Genomic DNA, 25188 nt, shown 5'->3' on the forward strand with positions numbered 1-25188 from the left:
TGAAGTGGCATAGAGTGGAGGGTAGAGTGAAGTGGCATAGAGTGGAGTGGTGCAGGGTAGAGTGCAGTGGCGTGGAGTCATGGCGTAAGTGGTGTAGAGTGCAGTGGTGCAGAGTAGATTAGACTGGCTTACAGTGGATTGGCATAGAGTGCCAGGGCATAGAGTGGAGTGATACATAGTAGAGTGCAATGACGTAGAGTGTTTTGTCATGGTGTGCAGGGTGGTATACAGTGGAGTTGTGCAGAGTAGAGTAGAGTGGAGTGGCCTAGACTGGAATGGTGTAGGGTGCAGTGGCAGAGAGTGCAGTTGTGTAGAATGAAATTGTGTAAAGTGCATTGGCATAGAGTAGAGTGGTGCGGAGTAGAGAGGCATGGAGTGGAGTGGTGTAGAGTGGATTATGCATGATATGATAGCACGCTGCCATTACACACAACACATTTTCAATTGAAATGACCATTACATAAAACCATACAGCACAAAAATGATAATGTGTGGAAATGGCATCACCTTGTGTATCAATTTGTTCTGATCATATTAAAGTATTTGTTTCCAACACACTTCAGAATTAACAAAAATGTGCTACATTTGTGCTTTACTAATTCTGATTCATTTAAATGTTGTGTACTAGAAAAACCCTTTCTTCTACCCCCAGTATCCAGCAAGATTGTCACATAAATCCTGACACTTAGAAGTCAGAGGAGGAAAAGTAAACACCAAGCTCCCTCGGAAGACAGAGCCTGATATTTGACCTCTTTCTTTGAATGCACAGCAAATGTGACAAAATAAGAACAGGGTGTACAGGTCTGTTTACAGAAAGGCAAATTCATTGAAGAATACAAGCGGAGGTAGTGTGAAAAGACTTTGATCCTTGGGAGTGACAAATGAAACCTTGTCAGCCTAAAACAAATAAAGCCTGCAATTAGAAAGGCACAAAATGTGAGTTACAAACCACAAAGCCAATGGTGAGCAACAGGCAGAATACATTCCGAGGGAAGCTGTCAGAAGGTCCCTACGATGTCTTTAGCAAACCAGACAGCTGCACCTTCTGGTAGGCTTTGACCTAAAAAAAATGTCCTGGAGCTCAGTGTTAGTGGTCACCCCCCTCAATATATTCACTGGTAATACTTTTTTTTAATCAAGATTAACGATTTCAGCTAACAAAAATGTGCTGTGATTTGCAGTGTTGACAACATGAGAATAATATTTTTTTTACAGTGGTCTGATATTGGTTGCTATTGTTTTTGTTATCTTTTCAGGTGTTGATGGAGGTGCAGTTACAGTTCATAGCGCAAAGGGGTTTCCACCCACTTCATATTATAAGGTTTGTTTTTTCACCTTGTTATTTTTGCAGAGAGATTAAAGGTGGCACGCTGCTACTGGTGCCAGTATGCTTGCTTAAAGTGTTTTGTTTAGACTGATGTAAACTGTCTGGGGCTGACATTTCTAGCACAAATTGTGGAGCTGTTAGAGAACCAAAATAATTTCAGTGTTTAGTCTTTATGTAGTGTCAGACAGTCGCATAAATGGCATTATTAATGCTTCTTGTCCTGTGGTTAACAATACATGTATTTTAAGTCTGTCTCAGATCAGTTTTCGTTCGTTTTATTTTTAAATCCTGAAATTAAGTTAATCAGTCCTACTTGGGGCAGGGGGTGAGGGAGACGTTGAACACACTGCAGTAGTAATTTACCTTGATAAAAATTCCCCCGATTCCTGCTTGAGCTCTCTGCGACCTTTAACACTATCTAGATGCAATCAATGTCTTATCAACATGCATGAGATACACTGACACCATATTTCCGTGTTTTGCCTTCTGCCAACACAAAATTTTCAAAATGCTCAACTCCAGGCTATGTATGACTTCTATATGGGTGGAATTCTGCAAATTTGCATTAAAACTTTGTGAAATTCCTCTGAGTTATGCCAATGGGCGTAAAATATGCTCACCTTGCAATTTAGCGCCGGTAGTGCAAGCAACGCCGAAACGTCCGTGCGAACATCACCATTCAGTGCGCAAGAGCGTGCAGCCATTCGAGGTGATTTTGCTGCCGCTCGAGCAGGAAATCTACACAAGCAGCAGCAAATCTACTCGAGAAGCAGCCCTCTGACCGTTACCACCTGCACTAGAGAAATCACATTAGGGGATGCCAAATCTTGCTCGCCAGCTTGCATTTCTGGAGCTTTCTGGAAAAATTCTACAACGCAGCAATTGGCGGAATTTGGCCCGAATTCTGTGTTAAAAGAGTAACGCGGAGTCATCAAATTCTGCCAATTTCCGCCCACCCCTAGTACAAATCTAAGGAAGTGAGAGTATGCAGAGAAAAGTGGTGGGAAAGGGAGAATGGGGGTGACTGGGACGTTCTGTGAACAATTAACCCTCCACACACCTATTCAGTCTCATATTTTCATGCTTGAAACATTTTCAATTCTGATTATTCACAATAACATCATTCTTGTTACTCATGTTTTTGATACTGACAAGCATTGGCAAGGCCAAATGATCTGGCTTGTTTTAGACCTAGGTTAGTTGTTTTGTGATGTACTTACATTCAATATCACAAAACTCAGAGGCTCCCAGATACTCCTCTGGTGGCTCACTATGCCAAGCACAATCTTTTACTTCACATGTTTTAAGCTGCATTGAAGAGCAAGGGCATGCATTTTGGCCAGAATTCCTAGTTGCGCTTCTTTGGCCACCCTCCTTTTATGGATCTACTACCCCACAGACATTTTTTAACCCTCTTTCAACGCTGCCTGATGGCACATAAAGAGACACTGTCAGTCACTGAATATTGAAATTCATTTTAAAATACGTGCACTGTTCAGCAAATTAAACCATACACTGTACGGTATGAACTTTAGTTTTTTAAAATTTTAAATCAACTATGACTGGGATTGTGTGCACCCTGCAAGTCATACAATAACAGTTTGGTGGTCTAGCTCTAGCTCCATTTTTTATCATTAGATAAATTGAGCACTATTGAAATAGGTAATAGTTAACACCTGTGCACTAGAGTCACAGGACCCTGGCCAGTGGTACATGCAGAACAATATTATTGTTGTTAGTTTTAAGCTAATCACATTGCCGTCATATTCTATACTCCTAAATCTAGAGGTTTTGATTTTTTTAAGCTAATTGGCGGAGTGAGGACATCATGCTCATTACTCCTTAAAAGTAGAAATCTGGCCTCGGGGATATTGATGCCTCGGTTTCAGTCTCAACGCACTTTTGACAATATGTCATCTTAAAGGAGCAAACATGTTTGTTTGCTCACTTCCTTTGAAAAAGATACGGCCCAGGCACATGGTATCACAGATCTGTAATTCTTGAAAAAGTAGCCTACTTTGGTGCCCGGCTGGTATGCCAATCAGTCATTTTGTTTCTGCTCATTAGTTTTTGTAATGTTGCGTACACCACCTTTAAAGTGCAGTATTTTTTTTTATTTTACTGCTAGGGTTTTCATGTCTATTGCATAGGTTTTACAAATAAATTAAAAAAAGTAATTGAAGGCTTGCTAAGGCCAGACCTATTGAGCTTGCCAATGATTTTTAAGCTAGTTTTTTTTCTCATGATTTTCACCTTTGGGCCTGAGACATTTATGTTTAGGCACATTTTCTGCATTAGAATCCTAATGACCTGCCGAAATTTAGCAGGGAAAACATGCCATATTTAGCGTATGATGCAGATTTTGGTGCGTTAAGCACCAAAATCCATGTTATTTCCCATGAAATCGCAATATGCGTTATTTATCGCACTCGATAAGTAACGTAACCCGTGGTGTTATTATTTATCAGGGGCGATAAATAACATCTTAACTCGTCATTTGTCCCTGAGACAGTCCACAGACTCACTGGCTCACTGGGCCATGTTGGTTTTGTACATTTCTCCATATCCAGGAGATTCGTACATATGCCCTTTTAAACGTACAGGTGCCACTTTCTACCCAACAGTACTTCTAAGTTGGTGATGGGTGTCAGTGGTCATTAAATGTTTGGAGAACTGAGGAGAATGAAAGCCATATCTAAAATGGATCCAACCTTTTTTTTTTTACTGCATCATTTTTGTGCACTTTCCGGGTCCGTGTGATCACTGGACAGGCCACATAACGTCTCATTTTGCAAATGCCCTCCATGTGGTGCCCCCCGCAATCCAAAGGCGCATAACAGTCAGGGCACTTTTCAGTGCATGGGTAAGTTGGGTATGTTTCCATCGCTTTGAACTGATGCAAACCTGTGAAAGATTTTTGCTGGCCTCATGGCATACAGGTATGCTCGTCATAAAATATTCTAAAATACTTAACTTATAAACCTGCTATTCAGAAGGTAGATACAGCTTAGACTAATTGGTTGTGTCATGAAGTGCGATTGCAGTGCATGTAGCATTCACCCTGTAATCCATTCTTACACTGAGTTGTTTATAATGATGGTGATAAGTCTCATTCGTATTTGTAAGAGAACGGAACATATTAAATAGAAGTTGGAAAATACCCATGCTTGTGGTTGTACTAATTTCATGGGTTGAGGGAGGGCGCTCTACAATATCACCTATAGATGAGAAATTCTCTGATAGGTTTGTCTGACTCCTGACACACTTACCCTCGTGAGCATAACTCAGTGGGAGAGTATGAGAGACAGGTGCTAGTTTTAATCTTCTCTAAAAAGGTTCCTGTTTCTTTTTAGGACTTAAAAATGTACTATGTGTAACCTCAGTAATTACAGGAGACATGACTGGTGTGCGTACAGAACAACAACACCTCTTGAATTAGCACATTTATGAAGTTTGTCGTGTTCTACTTCAGTCTCACTGGCACACCACAGGCGTTCACGAACATGATGGCATTGTTTGCTGCCACCTTCAGAGGTCAAGGATGCAGTTTTCACCTACCTCAAGAACTGGTTGTTTAAGTTGGGCTCACCAGAGTCAGACCCAGAACCCTCCATACCACAGCAAACCTGTTGACATTGTTCGGGTTCCTTATCAACGAGCCAAAATTACACCTGATTCCTTTGCCGAACAGTGAAGTTCTGGGCCTTCCCTCCGTTGCAATGAGACCAGGACATTCAGGCTATGATCCTGCTATTTTGACTCAGTCTTGTATCTCAGTGAGAGCAGCACTGAGACTTCTTGGCCTCCTAACCTCCTGTATCCTCCTTGTGCAACTGCAGGCTTTGCAATGGAATATGAAGTTTTAATCAGCAAAGCATCAAGGAAATCTGACAGGTGTCATCCAGATCTCGGATGATACGGCGTACGATTTGTAGTGGTGGCTGCTTAAGTTTGTCCAGTGGCACACAACCTTACCTTCCCCATCTGTAGCTGAGGGTGATGACGGATGGGTCACTATTGGTTTTGGTCGGTCGTCTGGGAAGGAGGAGGAGGTCGGAGTACTCTGGTCTCTAACAGAAGTTCTACTTCATATCAGTCTGTTAATGCTGAGGGACATTCGTCTGGCATTGAAGGCTTTCCTACTGTCCATCAAGAGGAGGCTGGTGCAGGTTTTCACCACTGCCATGTGTTACTGCAAAAAACTGGGTGGAGCGGGGTCCTGAGACTTGCACTAGGAGGCTCTGCGTATCCAGAGTTCATTGGAACATCAGGGCATTTTCCTTATCTCAAACCACCTGTCAGAGTACTTGAATACCAGAGTGGACAAATTCAACAGATGGCATCTGGCAGAATCGGAATGGCATCTACATCCCAAGTTGGCACAGGGCATCATCCAACAGTGGGGATAAACTCTGACTAGATCTTTCCACCACCTTTAAGAATGCACAGTGTCAAATGTTTTGTGAATTGGAGTTTACTCCAGAATACTTGATAGGAGATGCGTTCCAGCTAGAAAGGAATGCAGGACTCCTGTACGACTTCCCGCCCCTCCCTCTCCTGCTCCAAGTTCTGAAAAAGATCAGGAATGACCGAGACTAAGCCATCATAGTGGTTCTGAAGTGGGTCACTGGAGTGTGGTACCTGTAACTGTTGGACATGAGCATCTGCTACGATCAGGCAACCCCTTTTGATGATATTCTGTTGCAGCAGCAGTGGAAAGGTCCTTCACCTGAGTGCACAATCTACACCCCCTTTCGTGGACATTGAGAGACAGCAGTTGACTGTATGTGATCTACTGCTTGAACTGATGGATGGATATCATGCCCCCCTCCACTAAGTCTATTTATTCAGGGCACTGGGACAAATTTCCGGCCTAGTAAGACCCACAATTAATAAGCAAATATGTTTGGACCAGCAAGGCCTTGCAGTGGGCACTATTTAAGGTTATTTGTTGGCCATTTTCGTCTTTCTGCATTTACCAGGCTAATCATCCTTGTTTGAATCACCTATTGTGATGAAGTTTGCGAAAGGTTTGATAGTCGTCGTCCCCCCCTCCCAAACCATTGGTAATGCCACAGTAGGACTTTAACTTTGTCTTGATGGTTCTTTTGTCTACGCCCTTCGAGTCATTTCTCAGCTGCTCGCTGCATCTCCTAGCTTTAAAGACCGTCTTCCTCATTGTAATTATTCAAACTCATTGAGGGAGTGAACTTAAGCCTCTGTTGTTGCAACCACCCTACACCACCTTTTCCCTGGACAAACTGGTGCTGAGGACTCAGTTGAACTTCTTACCTACAGTTTTAATGCCTTTTCACAGTGGGCAATCCATCACCCTACCGGTGTTCTTTGCCACCCATTGAAAAAAAGGAGAGGCTTCATTGACTGGAACCCGAAAGACTTTAGGCTTTTATATTACTTGTACCTAGCAACACTGTGTGAACGATCAGCTTTTTTGTGTGGTTCTCTGAGGTGAAGAAATCGAAGGCTGTGCAGTAGAGGACCCAGTTGAGGTGTGTAATCCTTTGCATTAAGATCTGCTAGGCACTGGCCAAGAAACAGAGTCCACTCCACCAGAGCTAAGGATGCTTCCACTGCAGAGTGCCTATCATTGATAATCTGTCAGACTGTGACCTGGGCATCAGTGCATATATTTATGAAGCACTACTGACACTTTGTGAACTGAGTCAACTCCACAGACAATCTGCTGGTGGGGTACTACGTTTGTATCTATTCTGAGGTAAGGAATCTGCAGTTAGAAATATCTATTGGAATAGCAAGGTACTTGCCTTCAGTAACTCTTTCTGATTGCTACTTGATCTGAGCGCACTTCTCACTGCCATCCCACCTCCTCACTGTGAAGTTGTCTATTTGTCAATAAAAACGGTCACAAATTACTAATCAACACAGTGGTACCAACTAAGGTTCATACTCCAAGTCTAATTACGCAGAAATATAAAAATATGAAAATTATGTCAGCACGAGGTCCGTTTATATGCGGCTCCATTCAGTTACTTCTAGAGCCAGCGCGGAGCCGCACGATGCCACTTAGTGGCATGTGGGAAGATTACTGGAGAAAAGTTTCCACATCCAGTCAGAACAGAAGAGTATTCTAAGGAGTGGTATTTCCGTTAGAGTATCCACCTCTTCACTGCAGCAGTATCACCTGTATGGGGCTCACTCCATCATTTCCGGATAGTTATGAAATAAGCACAGAACCTCGTGGTGCCACCTAGTGGCACTTGGAAGCATTGCTGGAGAAATGTTTCCAAATCCAGACAGGCCAGAGGAGTATTCTAAGGTAACGTTTCCAACAGAAAGTGTGTTACCGAAGGTAAATAACTTGTTATTCATTTTTAACCGTGTGTGTTATTGTGAAAAGATGGTGCTACAAATACTAACTGTTGACATAAATTCCCTACTAGGTTTGTGCAACCTATTTTGATGGGTTTAGAGCCACAGCTGTGTGCGCTGTTGGAGGTCCGTACGCTGTTGAAAAGGGGAGACGAACAGCTGAGAGCATTATTAAGAGGTTAGTGAAAGTTTTATATAATGAATTGTTAATCTTGTATTTAAGTATAACAAGGATGATTAAAGACAGTGTCATGTTCATCACAAGCAGTATTAGTACCATGCGGTCTTAGGGTGGTGTGGGAGGGGGTTATGCGCGGTGTTTACATTTGGATTCTATAGAATGTAAGTGGCCAAATTGACATAAGCCAACTTCCAGTAGTTCTGGCACCCTACAGTACACACCGTTCGGTTAAGCCCTAGTATTAGGTTTATTCACGTTGTCGGAAGGATATTGACTTGTGTGTGTTTTTATTATCGAAATTCGAGTCACAGCTAGTCAGAATGTATGCAATACCATTGATAATGTATTTGCTTCATAATTAACTTCATTTCCTCTGTAGAACCAATTTTGATGCAGCACTTGTGCTGTGCATTATGTGGTTTGCCATTTCATGTTTGTGTAAGGACCACTTCACGCAGGTAAGAAGAGGAAAGCAAGTGCTTTAAGGCAGAACAAGCAGGTACTTGCAGCCACAAGCTGTACTCACTTCAACTGCCGATCCCTACATTTCACATTCTCAAACCTGTGGCATCCCGTTACCAGGGAGCTAGTGGCCAGCAGCATACCACATTGTGTTGCACCTGTGCTACGTTTTCATTTTCAGCTACAGTAGGTAGCCTAAGTTTAGGCACTTATGTGGCAGTACATTGGGAAAAAATGTGCTCTGCTTCATGTGAAATGTGCTTTTGCAAGCAGGCTTGAATGAGGCGCTAGATCCATGCGCATGATGGTGATTTGACTTTGGTATTTTTCTTTGGTGTAGTGGATGGTTGTTGCCTACGTATTATTAAAATGCTGTGCAGAGATGAATGTGGTCCTTTGTTGAGAAGAAGTTGTTCTTAGTAACATTGTAGAACAGTGCATGAATCATGGAATTTGGACAGTTGCAGCAAACCTGCTTTTTACATTGATTTGGGTGCTAAATAGTTTAGATTATTTTGTTCACAAGAATTTGAAACTGTTGTTGAAATTATAGTTAGACATTTCTTTGGTCTCAAGATGGACTAACAAACGTTTTCTATTGCACTCCTACCCAGAACAATATGGGACAACAAGCTCAGTTTTATTATGTTGGTGTTACTGAGAAGAACCAAATGAAACAAGATGGTATGCAGACTCCCCGCACTGGCTAAAGGAAGTGGCAATATTGAGGAGAAGTGATTGTGCACCTCGGGTGTCGCATTGGAAGAGAGAGCTGTCCATGAGGGCGGAGGTAGATGAAACTGTCTTGGCTCAACAGCAGACACATAGATAGGCACACTCTCAAATAACCGAGATGTATTTGTTCTGCAAAGTGCCAAGCAAAGATAATGTTAGGACTGCCTGGATGATATTGGAAACCTCTGACGTTGGTTCATTTGTAAACATGGATGGCTGAACCAGGTCCTCCTTCCCCCTTTTGTCTCCATTCGTGGCCAAGCAAAGTGTCTATTTTTCTATCGTATCTTTTACAGCGCAAGCATTTTAATTTGATACAGGCAGATGAGCTGGGCTTCTGGTGACGACACATGCTCAGGTTGCTACACCATTTTAAGGGTTAGCTTTGTAACTTCAGACTTACAGCAAGCGTAAACACTGCTCTGGGGCTCACTTATTGAACGCTTGTTGCATATTTGGGATTATGTTTGATCTACTGTCCTCTCAAATACATCTCTTGAAATTCTCTATGGGAATTGCATATACAATGATACACACCATTTCTAGTTTTGACAGACGTGCTGTCACCAAACAGCCAAATTCTATATACATATAAGTTATTACAAAAATATTTTCAAAAACAAATGTGTGGTGGCTGTACCAGGTGGCTGCTCTGCTTATGTCTGCCAGTGGTGGAGAACTGCCTTAGCTGCCATGCTTATATATGAATGTGCCTGCAATCTGCTGGTAAGGGCTACATAAAATGCTTGTTTTTTTCTGCTACACCGGCTGGATCCTGGAAAAAAAGCTTTCAATATCACTGGTTTGTCGGCACTTTGAGTTGGTTTGGTTTACATCTCAGGAAGAGATTCTTAATAGTTAAGGCTTGTAATTAAAACTATTATTGTAGATGTCTGCGCTAGCAGTAGCACTAGCTTACAGGAAAGATGCTTAATGTACATATGCCTGGCCTTGAATGGATTCTTCATAAGTGGGACAGGACCCTGAGCCATTGATGGAGACCTTGCTTAGTTCAATGGGATTTTGGGGATCAGCATAGAAGACGCAATCCATGTGGTGTCAATGTATGTGGATGGCACACTGGTTTACGTACGTAGATTCAAAGCAGTATTTGAGCTGGTTATGAATTGTCAGAAATCCAAATTGTTTCCCCTGGTTCACTAGAACATGTAAGACAAGATGCAAGGCCTCATTTTGAGTAGGGAACTCTTAAGTGCCTCGACACTCAAGTAGTGCACCGGCCCCAAGATATTCTAGAGACCATAGCATTGTTAGTGTTATGGAGCGGTTGTGCTGATCGGGCGAGTTCCAGGTTAAGTTACCCCGCGCATTGATGAGACACGTTAACTTGATTAAAGTTTAGCCCTATCTAGGAGCCTCTATGTATTCTAAAGAATGATGGCTGTGGTTCCAAAGTGAATTAGATAGTATTGTGTCTTCTTTTATAAGGCTAGGTCACGCTCCAAGATTAAACTAGCAACAGTAAAACACTGTTGTGTTGTGAGCATGGTGGTTTTGCACTTCTTAATTTTGAATTGTACTGCTAGGCTTACTAGCGCCATTACTTGGACCAAAGGTGGGATAACAAGCCCAATTCAGAGAAAGTACAACTAGCCGGCATCTGTGGCAAGAGAGACATGCCTTATGTTGGTCTTGAAAAAACGGAACTGCTTCTTGAGATGACCTATTTGATTATGCTGATAGCATACATGAGGATTAGACACCAGAACAGAACCAGGGAATGTACGCTCTAACCCAGTGGCTCTACGACTGGGCCAGCCTCCTATTAAGGAGGATTTGGTTAAATGATGCATTCAGGAAGGGTGTTCAAATATGAGTCACATATTTGAGAAGGGCTTTATTCTTAAGTTTGAATGGGTCAGTTCCTGGTGTATCCATGCCTTACGAGAGCAATTAGAATGACATGGCTAGTGTTTCCATAAAACCTAAGAGAAGCTAAAACTAATAGGCCTAACTTAAAGCAAGTGTATGGTATCCATTTTATATAGGGCACTGCATGAGGACTCCCTTTTGTGACCGATTGCAGCTAGGAAAGCATGGTAGGTGGGCGGCAGTAGAGCCCTAATGGATTCTTATTGCACTAGATTTTAAAATTGTGCTGTTCAAGTTACTGCCCGGGGCCTGTCTGACCCCAGGTATCCCATATGACTTATGCATCTGAAGATGATGCGTGTCTGAGATGTCAAAGTGTAAATACTACATATGTTGTGAAGTTTTACTGATACTGTAAGGAGTTGTAGGTTAAATTGTGGCTCATAATACTGACCGCCGCTATTGGGTCAGGTCTGCATAAGAAGCTGAAGGAAAGAAACATTAATTACAATACTCTTGTCTGTTCGCTAGCTAGGATGAGAATTACTTTTTATTTACTGTAAACCGTAAAACCATTGGATATTGTGTGGCGATCTAATGCCTTGGAATGGACTGTGGTGAGACGTTCCATATACTTTGAGTAAGAACAGTCCCAAAGGTGGGAGTAGTTGTATACAAGTGGAGAATACTGATTTGCTTCTTTTTATCTTTTTCTGATGATCCTCCTAATGGATAATAAGCTGATGCATATATCAATAATTGGGATGGAAGGGGCTTTTCAAGTTTAGCTGCATGGTACCAAGGTGGTAGTGAAACTCGAATTATGCATGGGGGATCATAACTATAAAATGTAGAATGTGTTTCAGACTCTTTACATGACAGCTGCTCATCTGTCCTGTATTTATCCTACCCTGTGGTGTGAAGTGTGTAGAGTAATGATTTTGATACTAAAAAACAATTATGAAAAGTTAGTAAAAAAAAAAGTTGAGACCCATTTGATCTTCTTTTAGAATGGCTGTGCATGCTCTGGTCATAGTGCCCCAAGCAGGTCGTTCACATATTGTGGGAAGATTCTACTTGAAAGGAGTGAGAACTGTTTTGTTGAATGGCTAAATCCTTGATGTAGCTGACAAATTGACTCATAGTGAACTATGCTCAAGTCCCATCGGAACTCGAAACATCAATTATGGTACCACGTAACAAGGCTGAGATGACAGCTGGTGTCATCGCCGCGAAGCCCAAAACCTCTTCCACTTGGTTTCAACGTTTTTTGTCATTGAAGGCACGTTCCGCATAAAACCCTTGCTCACTTTGCCACTGGATTCAAGCTAGCCTGGCTCATTAGGGGTTTTAAATGCAAAAACAACAGTTGATGGACAGAATGCAGAACAATGTCATACATTCAACCCAGTACAGAGATCTGGTGTTACCCTGAAAAGTCCCAGGATGCTTTTTTCTGACTAAGGTAAGACCTGGCTTGGCAGTTCAGGCTGGACTGTTCCCATCAGGAAGAGGGTCAAGACTGATGTGCATATGGCTGGGTCTGAACTGGGGTGGCGAAGTGAGCTAAAGAATGATGATGGATTTAACCCAGATCTGATACCGCAGAAGAAGACTTTAATGAAGTGAAATTAGAAGCTACCATTAGTATATGCAGACATGAGGATTATAACGTCGGGGCGTGGCTTGGATGCCACGGAGGTAGGCAGCGTGAGCCCGGAGCTCCGCGCCCGATCCCGAATATCATCCTGATTATCCGTGCGGATTCCAGTAAAACTGGGATAATCCATAATCTGAAGTCATCGCGGAAGCTACGGCGTTCAGAGTGGACGACCTGGAGCTGTTCCTTGTCCTTAAATTTGACTTTAAAGACCAGCACCGGGTGTGATGCCGTCGATCTAAGATGGCGCCCTGAGGCCTGGACAAAGCAACGACGGGGGTACGAGGCCTGACTCTCCTGCTGATCTATTACTGGCAGTGTTTACTAACTGGAGGGCCCCTCTTGACCTTCTCGGCGGACACGGGTGATCTTTCCTCACGCTGGTGCGAGCTGTTGGGAACCGCGACCACATTTACGTTCGCCAACAAAGTCCTAAAATGGCGGCGGCTTTGTGACGACGATCCCGATTATCCGAGCACAATCTGGTGCCTTGAGGCTCAGCGGCAGCAGTGGACCCCCGGGAACTGAACCATCTAGTGCGATCGGAGCAGAGTCCAATGCCCTGAGGACATCCTAGGTCCCTGATCCTATTGCCCGGGGAGTTATCCAGTGGCGGAGCTCTGCAGTGCGGAGACAGTGAGGGGGACGAAGGGACCCTAGGGGCCGCTAACAGCTGAAGCCAAGATGGTGAAACCAAAAGTGAAGGGGGACGGAGCAACTGATACAGAGGCAGCGGATGGAGCGGATCGCGACCAGTCTGCTCTCCAGCGCATGCAGGATCGTATACTGGAGGCCATCGCGACCACGAAAGATGCCCTGCAGCAGGACATCGCCCAGGTGGCGACGGGCTTGGGTCTCCTGAAAGCGGATCATGATAAACTTAAGGACAGAGTCAAGTCTATGGAGATCACTGTACAGGAATTGGCCCGGACCACGCAGCTGTGAAAGCGCAGATGGCGGATGCTCTAGATAGGCTGAAGGTGTTGGAGAGGAGGGCCGAGGATGCGGAAAACAGGAGTAGGCGCAATAATGTTCGCCTCGTGGGCCTACCGGAAAAAATTGAGGGCGACGATATGGTGGGCTACCTAGACAACTGGCTACGCACTGAGGTGGCACCAGAAGGACTATCTCCTTTCTTCTCCCTGGAACGGGCCCACAGGGTTCCGGCTCGACCTCCGGCCCCGGGCCTGCCGCCTCGCCCGGTGGTGTTCAAGTTGCTCCATTACAGGGACCGGGACTGGCTACTACAGAGGGCGAGGGAAGCGGGACCCTTTCAAGTCGACAACAACAGAGTCACCATGTTCCCGGACTACACTTTTGAGACCCAGAGACTCAGGGCCACCTTCTTGTCCCTCAAGCGTGAGCTCCGTGGAGAGGGCATAAAATACTCCCTGCTCTTCCCAGCGAAGCTGAGAGTTGTGGTGGACGAAAAGTCGCTTTTTTTCACGACCTCGGCGGATGCTTGGGCCTGGTGGGACACCTATAAAGCTGGAACGGACGGAGCGAAGGCCAGGGCGGAAGAGGCTAGAGAGTCACAGCCGATCAGGAAGTCGCAACGGATTCGTAAAAATCGCTGGAGAACTGGAAAACCATCCGTGTCACAGACAGAGACAGAGAGGAAGGCGGCCCTACAGGCGGTTGTGGACTTATCTAGCACAACCAGAAGCCAGTCCGGGAAAGGCACGGGGTCGGAGACGGGGCTCTTGGAATTTGGTGGAGCCAAAGGCCCTATAGTGACACCGCAGACATGACACCGCAGACATCTGGGGAGATAGTCGAGGCATGAACCGCTGGACTGGAGGAGCGGCCTACTGGTCAGACACTGGGGCGCTGTGCCCGTGAGCGCAGTTTACTGTTGTATGGGATTTCGTGAATCTATTATGGGGGGATCATGGGGCGGGATATGCGGGATTGATTTGCTTTAACAAACTCTCTCGACATCGGTCCGCGCCCTACTGGCCCCTACGGTCATCGCAGTGGAGACTGCAAATAATAGTGCCTTCCTTTAGGGGATAGTTGGTTGTACTAGTTTGGATGGGTTTGCTTCCAATTGCGGGGGGGCCTGTCCTGGGGGGGTGGGTACCGAGAGTAGTTGGGGACGCTCAGGTTGTTTTTGGGGGGTTGGGGGGTTCACTTGTTTGGAGTGGGAGGGGGGGGCAGCTCGTTGTTGGCAAAAGCGCATGGTCGATGGCTTTTATTGTTTTGTCTGTATGTGCAAGAGGACATGGCTAGTACGGGGGCTTTGAAATGTGTGACCTGGAATGTGCGGGGTCTCCATACTATGGTGCGTAGACACAAGGTTCGCGCGTATCTAAAGCGTAGGGGTGTGCATATAGCTTTCCTACAAGAGACGCATCTCACCAAGCAGGAGGGAATTGCGCTGCAAAGAAGGTGGAGGGGGCAGCTGTTTAACACGACATATTCGGCCTTTGCGAGGGGGACATTGATTTGGATACGGGCGGGGTTCCCTTTCCAGGTCACTAAGACGGTGGTGGACCCAGAGGGTAGGTTTGTGGCGGTGGAGGGGAGACTCAGGGGCCGGGGGGTATCTCTCTGCAGTGTGTATGCCCCAAATGTAGATTTGCCCGCTTTTCTAACGAAACTCTCGGGCAAACTGGCGAGTTATTTGGCAGGGCCGATGTTCATGGGAGGGGATTTTAACTCGGTGGTGGATATTGATTTGGATAGATCCCATCCCCCGCTGCATACATCCCCAGTGCACAGGGTAGCGAAGCGCAGACTGGAATGGCAGGAGAGTTGGGACCTGGGGGACGCCTGGAGAACACTACACCCAACCACGAGGGACTATTCCTTTCATTCACATTTGCATGACCTGCATGTTAGACTGGATGCGTTTCTGTGCTCGTCACATATGCTCTCAACAGTGGGTAGCGCGGAGTATTTGGCTCGCACGATGTCGGACCACAACCCTTTATTGTTGTCCCTGAACTGGATGGTGGAAATCAACAGTGTACCAACATGGCGGCTGCAACCTGATACCTTAGATGACTTGCTCTTTAGGGAGGCCTTGGGGGAGCGAATAGCGCGTTACTTTGAGGAGAATAGTGGCTCCGCCTCTACTAGAGCTGTGGAGTGGGACGCGTTTAAGGTGGTGGTCAGGGGTCACTGTATTGGGAACACTGCAGGGGCTCGTAAAACTTTGCTAGATGATCTTGAGAAGGCGGAGAGACGTTTGAGGGAGAAGGAGAGGGAACGCCCGAATCACCCCGAGCTTCAGGAGGGGATTAGTGGCGCCAGGGAAGCGCTAGCGGTGGAGTTGGAGCGGCTGCGTAGCTTCGACCATAAGGCGTATATGACGAAGGCGCATGCGGAAGGTAATAAGGGGGGGTCGATGCTGGCGTGGCTTGCCAACCCGATCAGGCGGGGCGCGCCGATCATTGCGATTCAGGCGGAGGGGGGGGGGGGGCTTTGCCACACCCAAGCCGGGATTCTGGATAGATTTAAGGCGTACTACGAGGGTTTGTATGAGAGCGGACAGACGGGCGGGGCGGACGAGCTGGGCACCTTTCTCGAGGGGTTGCAGCTACCACCATTGGAGGACTCTGAAGCAGAGGAGCTGGGTCGGCCTATAACGATTGGGGAGATAGGGAGTGCAGTGAAGCAGATGGCTAGAAATAAGACTCCGGGGCTTGACGGTCTCCCGATAGAGTTTTATAGCAAATACTTGGAGTATCTGGCTCCGCAACTGCAATTGGTTTATAATGAAGCGCAATCACGGGGTAGGCTCCCGAGCTCCATGTGCGAGGCCCTTATGATCCCATTGTTAAAGCCTGGCAGAGAGGGCACTGCCCTTTCATCCTACCGTCCATTGTCTATGCTCACGACGGCTTACAAGATCCTGAGCAAAATCCTGGCAAATAGATTATTGACCCACATGACCGGTCTGATTCATAAAGATCAATGCGGCTTCCTCCCGACACGTAACACTACCCATAATATCCGCAGGCTTACAAGGTTGATGGGGGCCCAGTGGTCGGAAGCCACTACTCCGTTCGTGCTCTCTATAGATATCGAGAAGGCCTTCGATACTCTTGAATGGGACTATCTGTATGAGGTGATGAGGCGTTTCGGGCTGGGGGACGGGTATATCAACTGGACCAAAGTCCTATACACGGAAGTCACAGCTAGAGTCAGAGTGGGTTCATTGATCTCGAAGCAATATCCGGTACGACGAGGCACTAGGCAGGGGTAATCCCTTTCTCCCCTCTTGTTCGCTTTGGCAATGGAACCTTTTGCAGCGGAAGCCAGGTCTAGCCGCCATTATACGGGGCTGATATACAGGGACAGGCCGCACGTCATCTCCTTGTATGCGGACGACCTACTGATGTTCTTGGCTGATGCGGAAGCAGAGTTAATGGTGGCGAGACGTTTGTTGGAGCTGTTCGGGCGGCTGTCGGGCTTGAGAGTCAATTGGCCCAAGTCTTGTTTATACCCTCTGAGACAGGGAGAGCTGTGCCCTCTCACGGCGCAGGAACTCCGATGGGAACCGCATTGTCTGCACTATCTCGGCGTCTACATCTACCATACCCCAACGGATATGCTGGATGGCAATATTAATCGCTGTATTACTGCCCTGAGAGGGTGTATGGATTTCTGGGCCACTCTTCCACTCTCACTGGCTGGTCGAGTCTCCCTACTTAAGATGGTGGCTCTACCCAGGCTGTTGTATTACTTTAGGACTCTTCCGGCATGGATTCCGGGCTCCGTCTTTCGACGCCTGAGATCATTGACCATAGCGTTTTTCTGGGGCACGGGCAGGTGACGAATCGCGCTGGATACCCTCTTGCGTCCCAAGGATGAGGGAGGCATGGCGGTGCCCGATTTCGAAGGCTATTATCTGGCGGCTCAGCTGCAGACTTTCACTCAGGAGGTCGCGAGGGTGTATCGAGGCCCGGAGCATTCTAGAGATGAGGGCACCCCGCGGCATGTGCTGGCATACATCACGCTGCATCAGAAGCTCTTGGTTAGAGATTTGACAGTGGAGGAACAGACGTTCCGACTTTGCTGGAACCGGGCGTGCAAACGAGCAGGTGTCCGCCATATGTATGCTCCGGAAATTCCGCTGGGAATGGTTACAGCCCTGCCTCATGGTGGGGACTGGTCGCGATTACTAGGCTGGGAAGAGGCTGGGGTTCAAATGCTGGGCGACTTGTATGAGGATGGTGCGTTGCTTCCGTTTCAGGAGTTGCAGGAGCGGTTCGACCTCCCGCAAGGAGATTACTTGTTACATGCGGCGGTAACAGGCGCCATGCAAGACCACTGGGGAGAGGGTTTGCAGGAACCTGCGACGTCCATGGCGTGCCAATATACGATGATGGCGGCCGGGACCTTTAAGGCGGTAACCTGCCTGTACTCCAGAATGTTGCGGGAGGTCTTGCAGCCGCTCGCAGCTCTGAAAGCTAAATGGGAGTTGGACCTCCAAATGGAGATCCCTGATACAACTTGGGGTCAATTGCTGCGAAGGGCGCGGAAAAGCTCAAGGAACGCTAGGTTCCAGCTCATACACTTTTATATTATTCATCGGGCATACCTCACGCCTGGGAAAATACGGCAATACTTTGGGGTGGAACAGGCGGCCTGTCCCAGGTGTAACACAGTTGGGGCAGATCTGGGTCACATGCTGTGGGACTGCCCTGCCTTGGGGGACTACTGGCAGGAAGTTGGGAGGGCCCTGAATAATGCCACAGATAGGGAAATACAGTACACCAAAGCAGTGGGGGTCCTACATTGGTTTCCACACACGTCTAAAAATAAAAATACCAGCCGATTTATAGATTTGGGGCTGATCCTGGCAAAGAGGGAAATAACGAGGAATTGGAAGTCAAAAGTGGGACCCACGTATAAACGGTGGTATGGTGAATGTCTGCGGTGGGCAGCCTGTGAAAGCACTTTGCGGTACCAGATGGCTAGAAGGACTGATGATGAGAAAGCCATGGAGAGGGCAACAGCGTGGGAAATGATGGTGCAGGCACTCCGAGATGATAATGATGAGGAGGAAGGAGAGGAGGAGGACTCGGTAGCAGCTGACCCCACCAACACACCTAGGAACACACCTTAGTGAATGTATAGGACCTCCTTGCACACACCAGACCTTAATCTGACTGGGATTATCACAAAGCGCTGCCACGGGGGGAGGGGGGAGTTCGGGACTGTAAGAAGTTGGGGGGAGGGTGGTTGATGGGGGTGGGGAGGGGCGAAAATTACAAAAGCAGTCCACTTTTTCCTGTGAATGTGACCACGGACATTGAACTATGCGGCAGGGAATGGACTCAGCACGATGACAGCTTAGTCTCCTTTCTGGAGACGTGCCTGGTATGGTGGGGGGAGAGAATTGGCAATGTGCCTTCCTGCTATGTTTACTGGATATACCATAAAGGTATTGTCTGTACAATTATTTTGGTGCTGCAATAAAAACGATGTTACAAAAAAAAAAAAAGAATGAGGATTATAACGTCATATTAACAAATGAATGGTTGCAGAAACGACGCAAGGGCCACAGAAAATGTGATCTCTTTCATAGACGTCACACTCCCTCATATGAAATATGCACACACCACTCGGTTCTAGACACATAAACATATAAGGACGCACTAGTGGTACTGATCATTTCCTCTGACAGGCCTAGTTAGGCATCTGCAGATTGGTTTGCACATCAAGCTACTCATGCAGGGTGTCATATAGATTGGTGTTTCGACTCACCTTGTGGTTCCTTATTTTAGACCAGATGGCAGTTGCCGAGTATGGTGGCCCTTGCCATGTTGGCTATCAAGGAGTAACAAATAAACTCATGTCAGTGGGTTTTTGACTGACATACTCTAACCCAGGATGGCACCACCATGGAGACTTGACACTCACAATGCAGTGTTATATGCCGAATCCTAAATGCTTTTCTGATCAGGTAATCCTAGTCCAGATTTCTGGGTTGTCCATGTAGTACCTTTAAGAAGCTAGTGCTTTCGGTATTACGCTCTGGGTCCCCATACCCTCGCTGTTATATTTAGCTGAGGATTAAGAGCCTGATTTATATGTTGGTAAGGGAACTCTGTTGCGGTGGTGACGGAGTTCCCTTCTCGCCAACACATTAGTCTGCCCAATCTGCCAACATAATGGTTCACCCGCCTAATTAATTTTCGAACGGACCGCAAGTTTGGCCACAGCGGAGAATGCCAAACTTCTCCAACAAACTTTATGTGGGATGGGACTCCAGAGCCCCAAAACCTCTTGCACAGCTTCATGCCGCCACTGGCGTGCATGATTTTTCAAAATTTTCTTTTAACCATTTTTTTAGTGTTCCATCATTTAGCGATACTCCTTAGTCTTCTTTAAACACATTTTTTTCAGCTTTTTGTCCCAAATCCACAACAGCGGTATACTGCCATTTTTCAAATTTCTAATATTCAATCTGTGCCAATCCAGGCCTCTTCAAAGAATACGAATAGTGCAAAAGTTCATCTCAAGCAGCCTTTTATTTACACGTAAAAACCCAATGCATTTCGGGCTTTGATGCCCTTCTTCGGGGGTTGCTACAATTAAAATAAATACAAGGGTTACAAACCATAAATAAATGTAACAACTGCAACATGATTTCATTAAAGTGTCCTTTTTTAAAAAGCATTTCATTTTTGTGCATTGCATTATCCTCTGTATTTAACTTCCCCATGCAACAATTCTTCCCTTCCCGGCTGTAATTCAAAGAGCTTCCAACAGTACGTTTAAACTCACTGTAGCTGACAAGTAATCTCAGAATCTCTCCCTCCCTTCCACGTATACTTGCTAAATCCCTCCATCCTGCATCAAACGCCAAAGCAAGCCAGATCTCACTTCTAACTTCTACCGGTATGACAACGTTATTTATGCTGTTTATACTTCAACCCGCCCTTAGTGCTGGTTTTTTACTCTGCTGCGATGGTGTATGCGCCTAAATATGTCCCAAGGCCTCCCAGAGATTTTTAATACAAGTTAAAACGTGCCTTGCATCCCGTTCTTGAACATACCTGCTATGTTAGTTTAAAAAGCCTTCCGTCCTCATTTCTTTCTCAATCAGTGAGCTGCTCCTCTTCCCTCCCGCGCTCTTAAATCCCTCCACCTGTGAGCCCATAAGCCCTCACGGTCGATTACAACCCAGAAACTTCCGCCTGTTGCGTGCCTCATTTGTCGTGAGAACTGCATTTCCCAACAGACATTTCGTGAAAATAATATGCAATGTTCATTTATAAAAACGTAAACATGCTGCTAAAGTGTTATGTGTCCATTTTTCTATCCTTGTCTGCTTGTGCGCTAGGGATGAACTTGGATGTTGAAGAAAAATGGCAGTATACCGCTGTGGTGGATTTGGGACAAAAAGCTGAAAAAAATGTGTTTAAAGAAGACTAAGGAGTATCGCTAAATGATGGAACACTAAAAAAATGGTTAAAAGAAAATTTTGAAAAAACATGCACGCCAGTGGCGGCATGAAGCTGTGCAAGAGGTTTTGGGGCTCTGGAGTCCCATCCCACATAAAGTTTATTATTAACCTATGGCAGTTGGGCATGCCTTTCACCTTTCTGCACGCAATTGTACGAAGGAGAGACATAAAGAAATGAAGAACAAAGAAATCTGAAAAAGAGGTGTGCACCCCTACATCTTTAATAATGTTCATAACTATAGCCCTACTATTAGGGATTGCACCCGTGATAAAAAGAGACTGACTAAGAAAACGGAAGAGAATGTTAATAATCCATACAGCTGGCGTAACATCCAAGTTCATCCCTAGCGCACAAGCAGACAAGGATAGAAAAATGGACACATAACACTTTAGCAGCATGTTTACGTTTTTATAAATGAACATTGCATATTATTTTCACGAAATGTCTGTTGGGAAATGCAGTTCTCACGACAAATGAGGCACGCAACAGGCGGAAGTTTCTGGGTTGTAATCGACCATGAGGGCTTATGGGCTCACAGGTGGAGGGATTTAAGAGCGCGGGAGGGAAGAGGAGCAGCTCACTGATTGAGAAAGAAATGAGGACGGAAGGCTTTTTAAACTAACATAGCAGGTATGTTCAAGAACGGGATGCAAGGCACGTTTTAACTTGTATTAAAAATCTCTGGAAGGCCTTGGGACATATTTAGGCGCATACACCATCGCAGCAGAGTAAAAAACCAGCACTAAGGGCGGGTTGAAGTATAAACAGCATAAATAACGTTGTCATACCGGTAGAAGTTAGAAGTGAGATCTGGCTTGCTTTGGCGTTTGATGCAGGATGGAGGGATTTAGCAAGTATACGTGGAAGGGAGGGAGAGATTCTGAGATTACTTGTCAGCTACAGTGAGTTTAAACGTACTGTTGGAAGCTCTTTGAATTACAGCCGGGAAGGGAAGAGTTGTTGCATGGGGAAGTTAAATACAGAGGATAATGCAATGCACAAAAATGAAATGCTTTTTAAAAAAGGACACTTTAATGAAATCATGTTGCAGTTGTTACATTTATTTATGGTTTGTAACCCTTGTATTTATTTTAATTGTAGCAACCCCCGAAGAAGGGCATCAAAGCCCGAAATGCATTGGGTTTTTACGTGTAAATAAAAGGCTGCTTGAGATGAACTTTTGCACTATTCGTATTCTTTGAAGAGGCCTGGATTGGCACAGATTGAATATTAGAAATGTGAAAAATGGCAGTATACCGCTGTTGTGGATTTGGGACAAAAAGCTGATAAAAATGTGTTTAAAGAAGACTAAGGAGTATCGCTAAATGATGGAACACTAACAAAATGGTTAAAAGAACATTTTGAAAAAACATGCACGCCAGTGGCGGCATGAAGCTGTGCAAGAGGTTTTGGGGCTCTGGAGTCCCATCCCACATAAAGTTTATTATTAACCTATGGCTGTTGGGCATGCCTTTCACCTTTCTGCACGCAATTGTACGAAGGAGAGACATAAAGAAATGAAGAACAAAGAAATCTGAAAAAGAGGTGTGCACCCCTACATCTTTAATAAACTTCTCCAACAGCCATAAGGAGCAAGGGCCTTCAGAAAAATGACTTACTGTCTTCCCGACTAATTTCTATGGGTAGACGTAGCTATGTTTTTACTGTTCTTTACCGCCAGGCACAACCTGAAGGTAAATGACAGTTAAATTGCAAAAATGCTCCCCTTGCCATGGAGAGAAAATTGTCATGGCAAAGGGAGAATTTTTTTTTTTCTTCATGTCAGGATTTTCCTTTTGTAAAGAAAATTAAAATACTCTGTGCTGCAGGGCTGTAGCACAGAGTAAAATGCATTGCCTGAACCGCTGTGACGGTTTTTCGGGCAATTTTTTTTATAAATGAGATCCTTCTTGATGGGCATTTATAAATTTGATGGGTGGCCCCTCCGCCATGTGGATGGAGTAATGTAGTTGTTCTCCAGCCCTGGGCTGTCACTTTTTGGTAAGAGTTTCACTTTGTAAAATATTGAAATAAATTTGATACTTTACTATTTTAAGAAAAAAACCTTTTTGGAAGGGCTTTTAGATTTGTTCAGCACTTCAACTTCACAAATTCACTGGTGTGCAATGTTGAGATAGCTGAAAGATAAGCTCAGTTTATGTTTGGCAATATCCCACTCCAGCAAGCCAGTTGCACACATCTGATGTAGCCACGTCTGCTTATCTGTTTACTAAGAAAAATAATCCAATTCCTTATGACAATAGACCCATCAGAGTTGACAGACTGTTAGATCGCAGGTAAAGCCATTGGTCGCACAATGAGGGGCAGCATTTTACTTGGCACCAGTCACCGATATATATCAGCTTACGAGTTATTTTTCCTAAGTCTCATTTCGCCGCATCCAAAGAACTTCTTCACCACCTTCATGCTAAATAAGCATTGGCAAAACAATTAGGCCCCACCTTTGGGACCTATTGGTTTTCCAAATGGTTTTAGCAATATATTTCTGTATATAAACTGCATATGTTTTGTAACGAAGACTGTGAGTCTGTTAACATTTGTAAACTCTTTGCTTTAGTGCAATTTTGCATTGTAATTTACTTTACTAGGGATTGACAACGCCTAAAGGTCTAGGCTATAACAGGCTGAGCTATTTGGTTTTCCAATGATTGTATGGTGCATGTGACCTGAGTCGCTTTCAGGTGTCCGGCTGCATTCTGGCTGCATTCTGGCTGCGGGAGGGTGTTTACTATGGGGCACGATTGAGAGCTGTAGAGCTGAGGCTGCAGGCAGTGTGAGTCAGTGAGCCTTAACAGTGTTCAGATTGCGTGTTCAGCCGATCCTTGGCACCTCTCCAGTACACTCATAGTCATAATCACATAGGTACGATTTGTAATTTCCAATTCTAATGATTTATTACAAAGTAATTGTTGTACTCATTTATCAAATTGCTTACAAGCTCACACAAAGTGAATAGATATGGCTTGTTTTATGCATAAGTTTCTAGTTGAGTGGTCTGTCTGAGTGCAATAGCAGAAAACTTGCAAAGAAGCACCTAAATGCTTTCTGGTAGTAAGTATGCAGTGTAAAGAACAAGATTATAGTTCACTTGTTTCAAGTCACGCCCATAATTACTTAGGCCAGACACATTTAGAGGCACCACCCCCTCCACCTTTTTCATCTTACATGAAGCACTATGGTCCACAGTAAGCTTTTGCATACAGACCACTAAAAGCTGTCTTAGACGAAGCCCAAACAGTTTGATGGTATACCACTATGGAGTCCTTGAAATCAAATCTAAAATTTGTGGAGCAGAATGGGAGAGTGACTGTTTTGCCCCTACACGGCACTCACTCCACAGCATCTCTGGGATGACAGGAGCACTGTTGGTGTTATGTGTCGGGGGACTAACTTAAGTGAAAAACAGCTGACGGCCTGACCTCCTACACTGTGACACCCCAGGCTGTGATTATTATTCCCAGGGCTCTTTGTGTCACCACACCCTTGTAGAAGAGGGGCTGCAGTTTTTGTTTCCCGGAGAACTTTTCATGCAGATTATTTGCTTCCTGGTGAAACCGATCCAAATACTCTCAGCTTCTCTGGAAGTCGAGCACAAAGGGAGAAATACAGCCGAGAGACAGCACTATGGAATGGGCAGGGAAGTGAAACACAGAGGACAGGGTGGGACAAGCAACACAGCGTGGAGCGTAAGCAACATAGGGGCCCTGGTGATGGGATGTGAAACAGAGAACACTAGGAGAGACCAGCGTGGAGTGTGGGGAAGTGGTGAGGGAAAATTAAACAAGCAAGGGAGAAACAAAAGGGGGAAAGGGGACACAGGCAAGAGAACACAAGCATCACAGAGTGCGGAGTGAGGAGAAGAAGCACACTAGTTGGACTGCTGAAAAACACATTCACTCATGTAGTGCTCAACCAAAGAATTGAGCAGTGGAAGCACACACCACCACTAACCTCCTGGAAGACTGGCATATAATTGAACTCACCCAAAGTGTGAACAAACCCACCCACATAGCTGGACACCTCCTCAACCCAGTCTTCACAAACTTTACAGACATCGCAGTAGATAATTAAACCTCACCTGGACAAACCAGTACCTGTCTGCTTCAGCTTACACCTACCCTAACCAACCCAGAACCACTCTCAACAAGACCTCCCGGTGCAACTGAAGCCAGATATCCGAGGAAGTCTGAAC

The 25188-nt window shown here is 45.4% G+C and overlaps 1 protein-coding gene across 1 annotated transcript in view; it reads left to right on the forward strand.

Annotated features, from left to right (window-relative positions):
- Positions 1 to 25188, forward strand: part of LOC147728555 (uncharacterized) — a 703293-nt gene that overhangs the window by 284671 nt on the left and 393434 nt on the right. Inside the window, exons 10-11 of the mRNA XM_086962332.1 lie at positions 1257 to 1321; positions 7750 to 7856. Of these exons, the coding sequence (XP_086818458.1) occupies positions 1257 to 1321; positions 7750 to 7856 (172 nt within the window). The remainder of the gene's footprint in view (positions 1 to 1256; positions 1322 to 7749; positions 7857 to 25188) is intronic.

The sequence above is a fragment of the Lissotriton vulgaris genome, chromosome 3_1 (assembly GCF_964263255.1).
Source record: "Lissotriton vulgaris chromosome 3_1, aLisVul1.2, whole genome shotgun sequence".
Taxonomy (NCBI): domain Eukaryota; kingdom Metazoa; phylum Chordata; class Amphibia; order Caudata; family Salamandridae; genus Lissotriton; species Lissotriton vulgaris.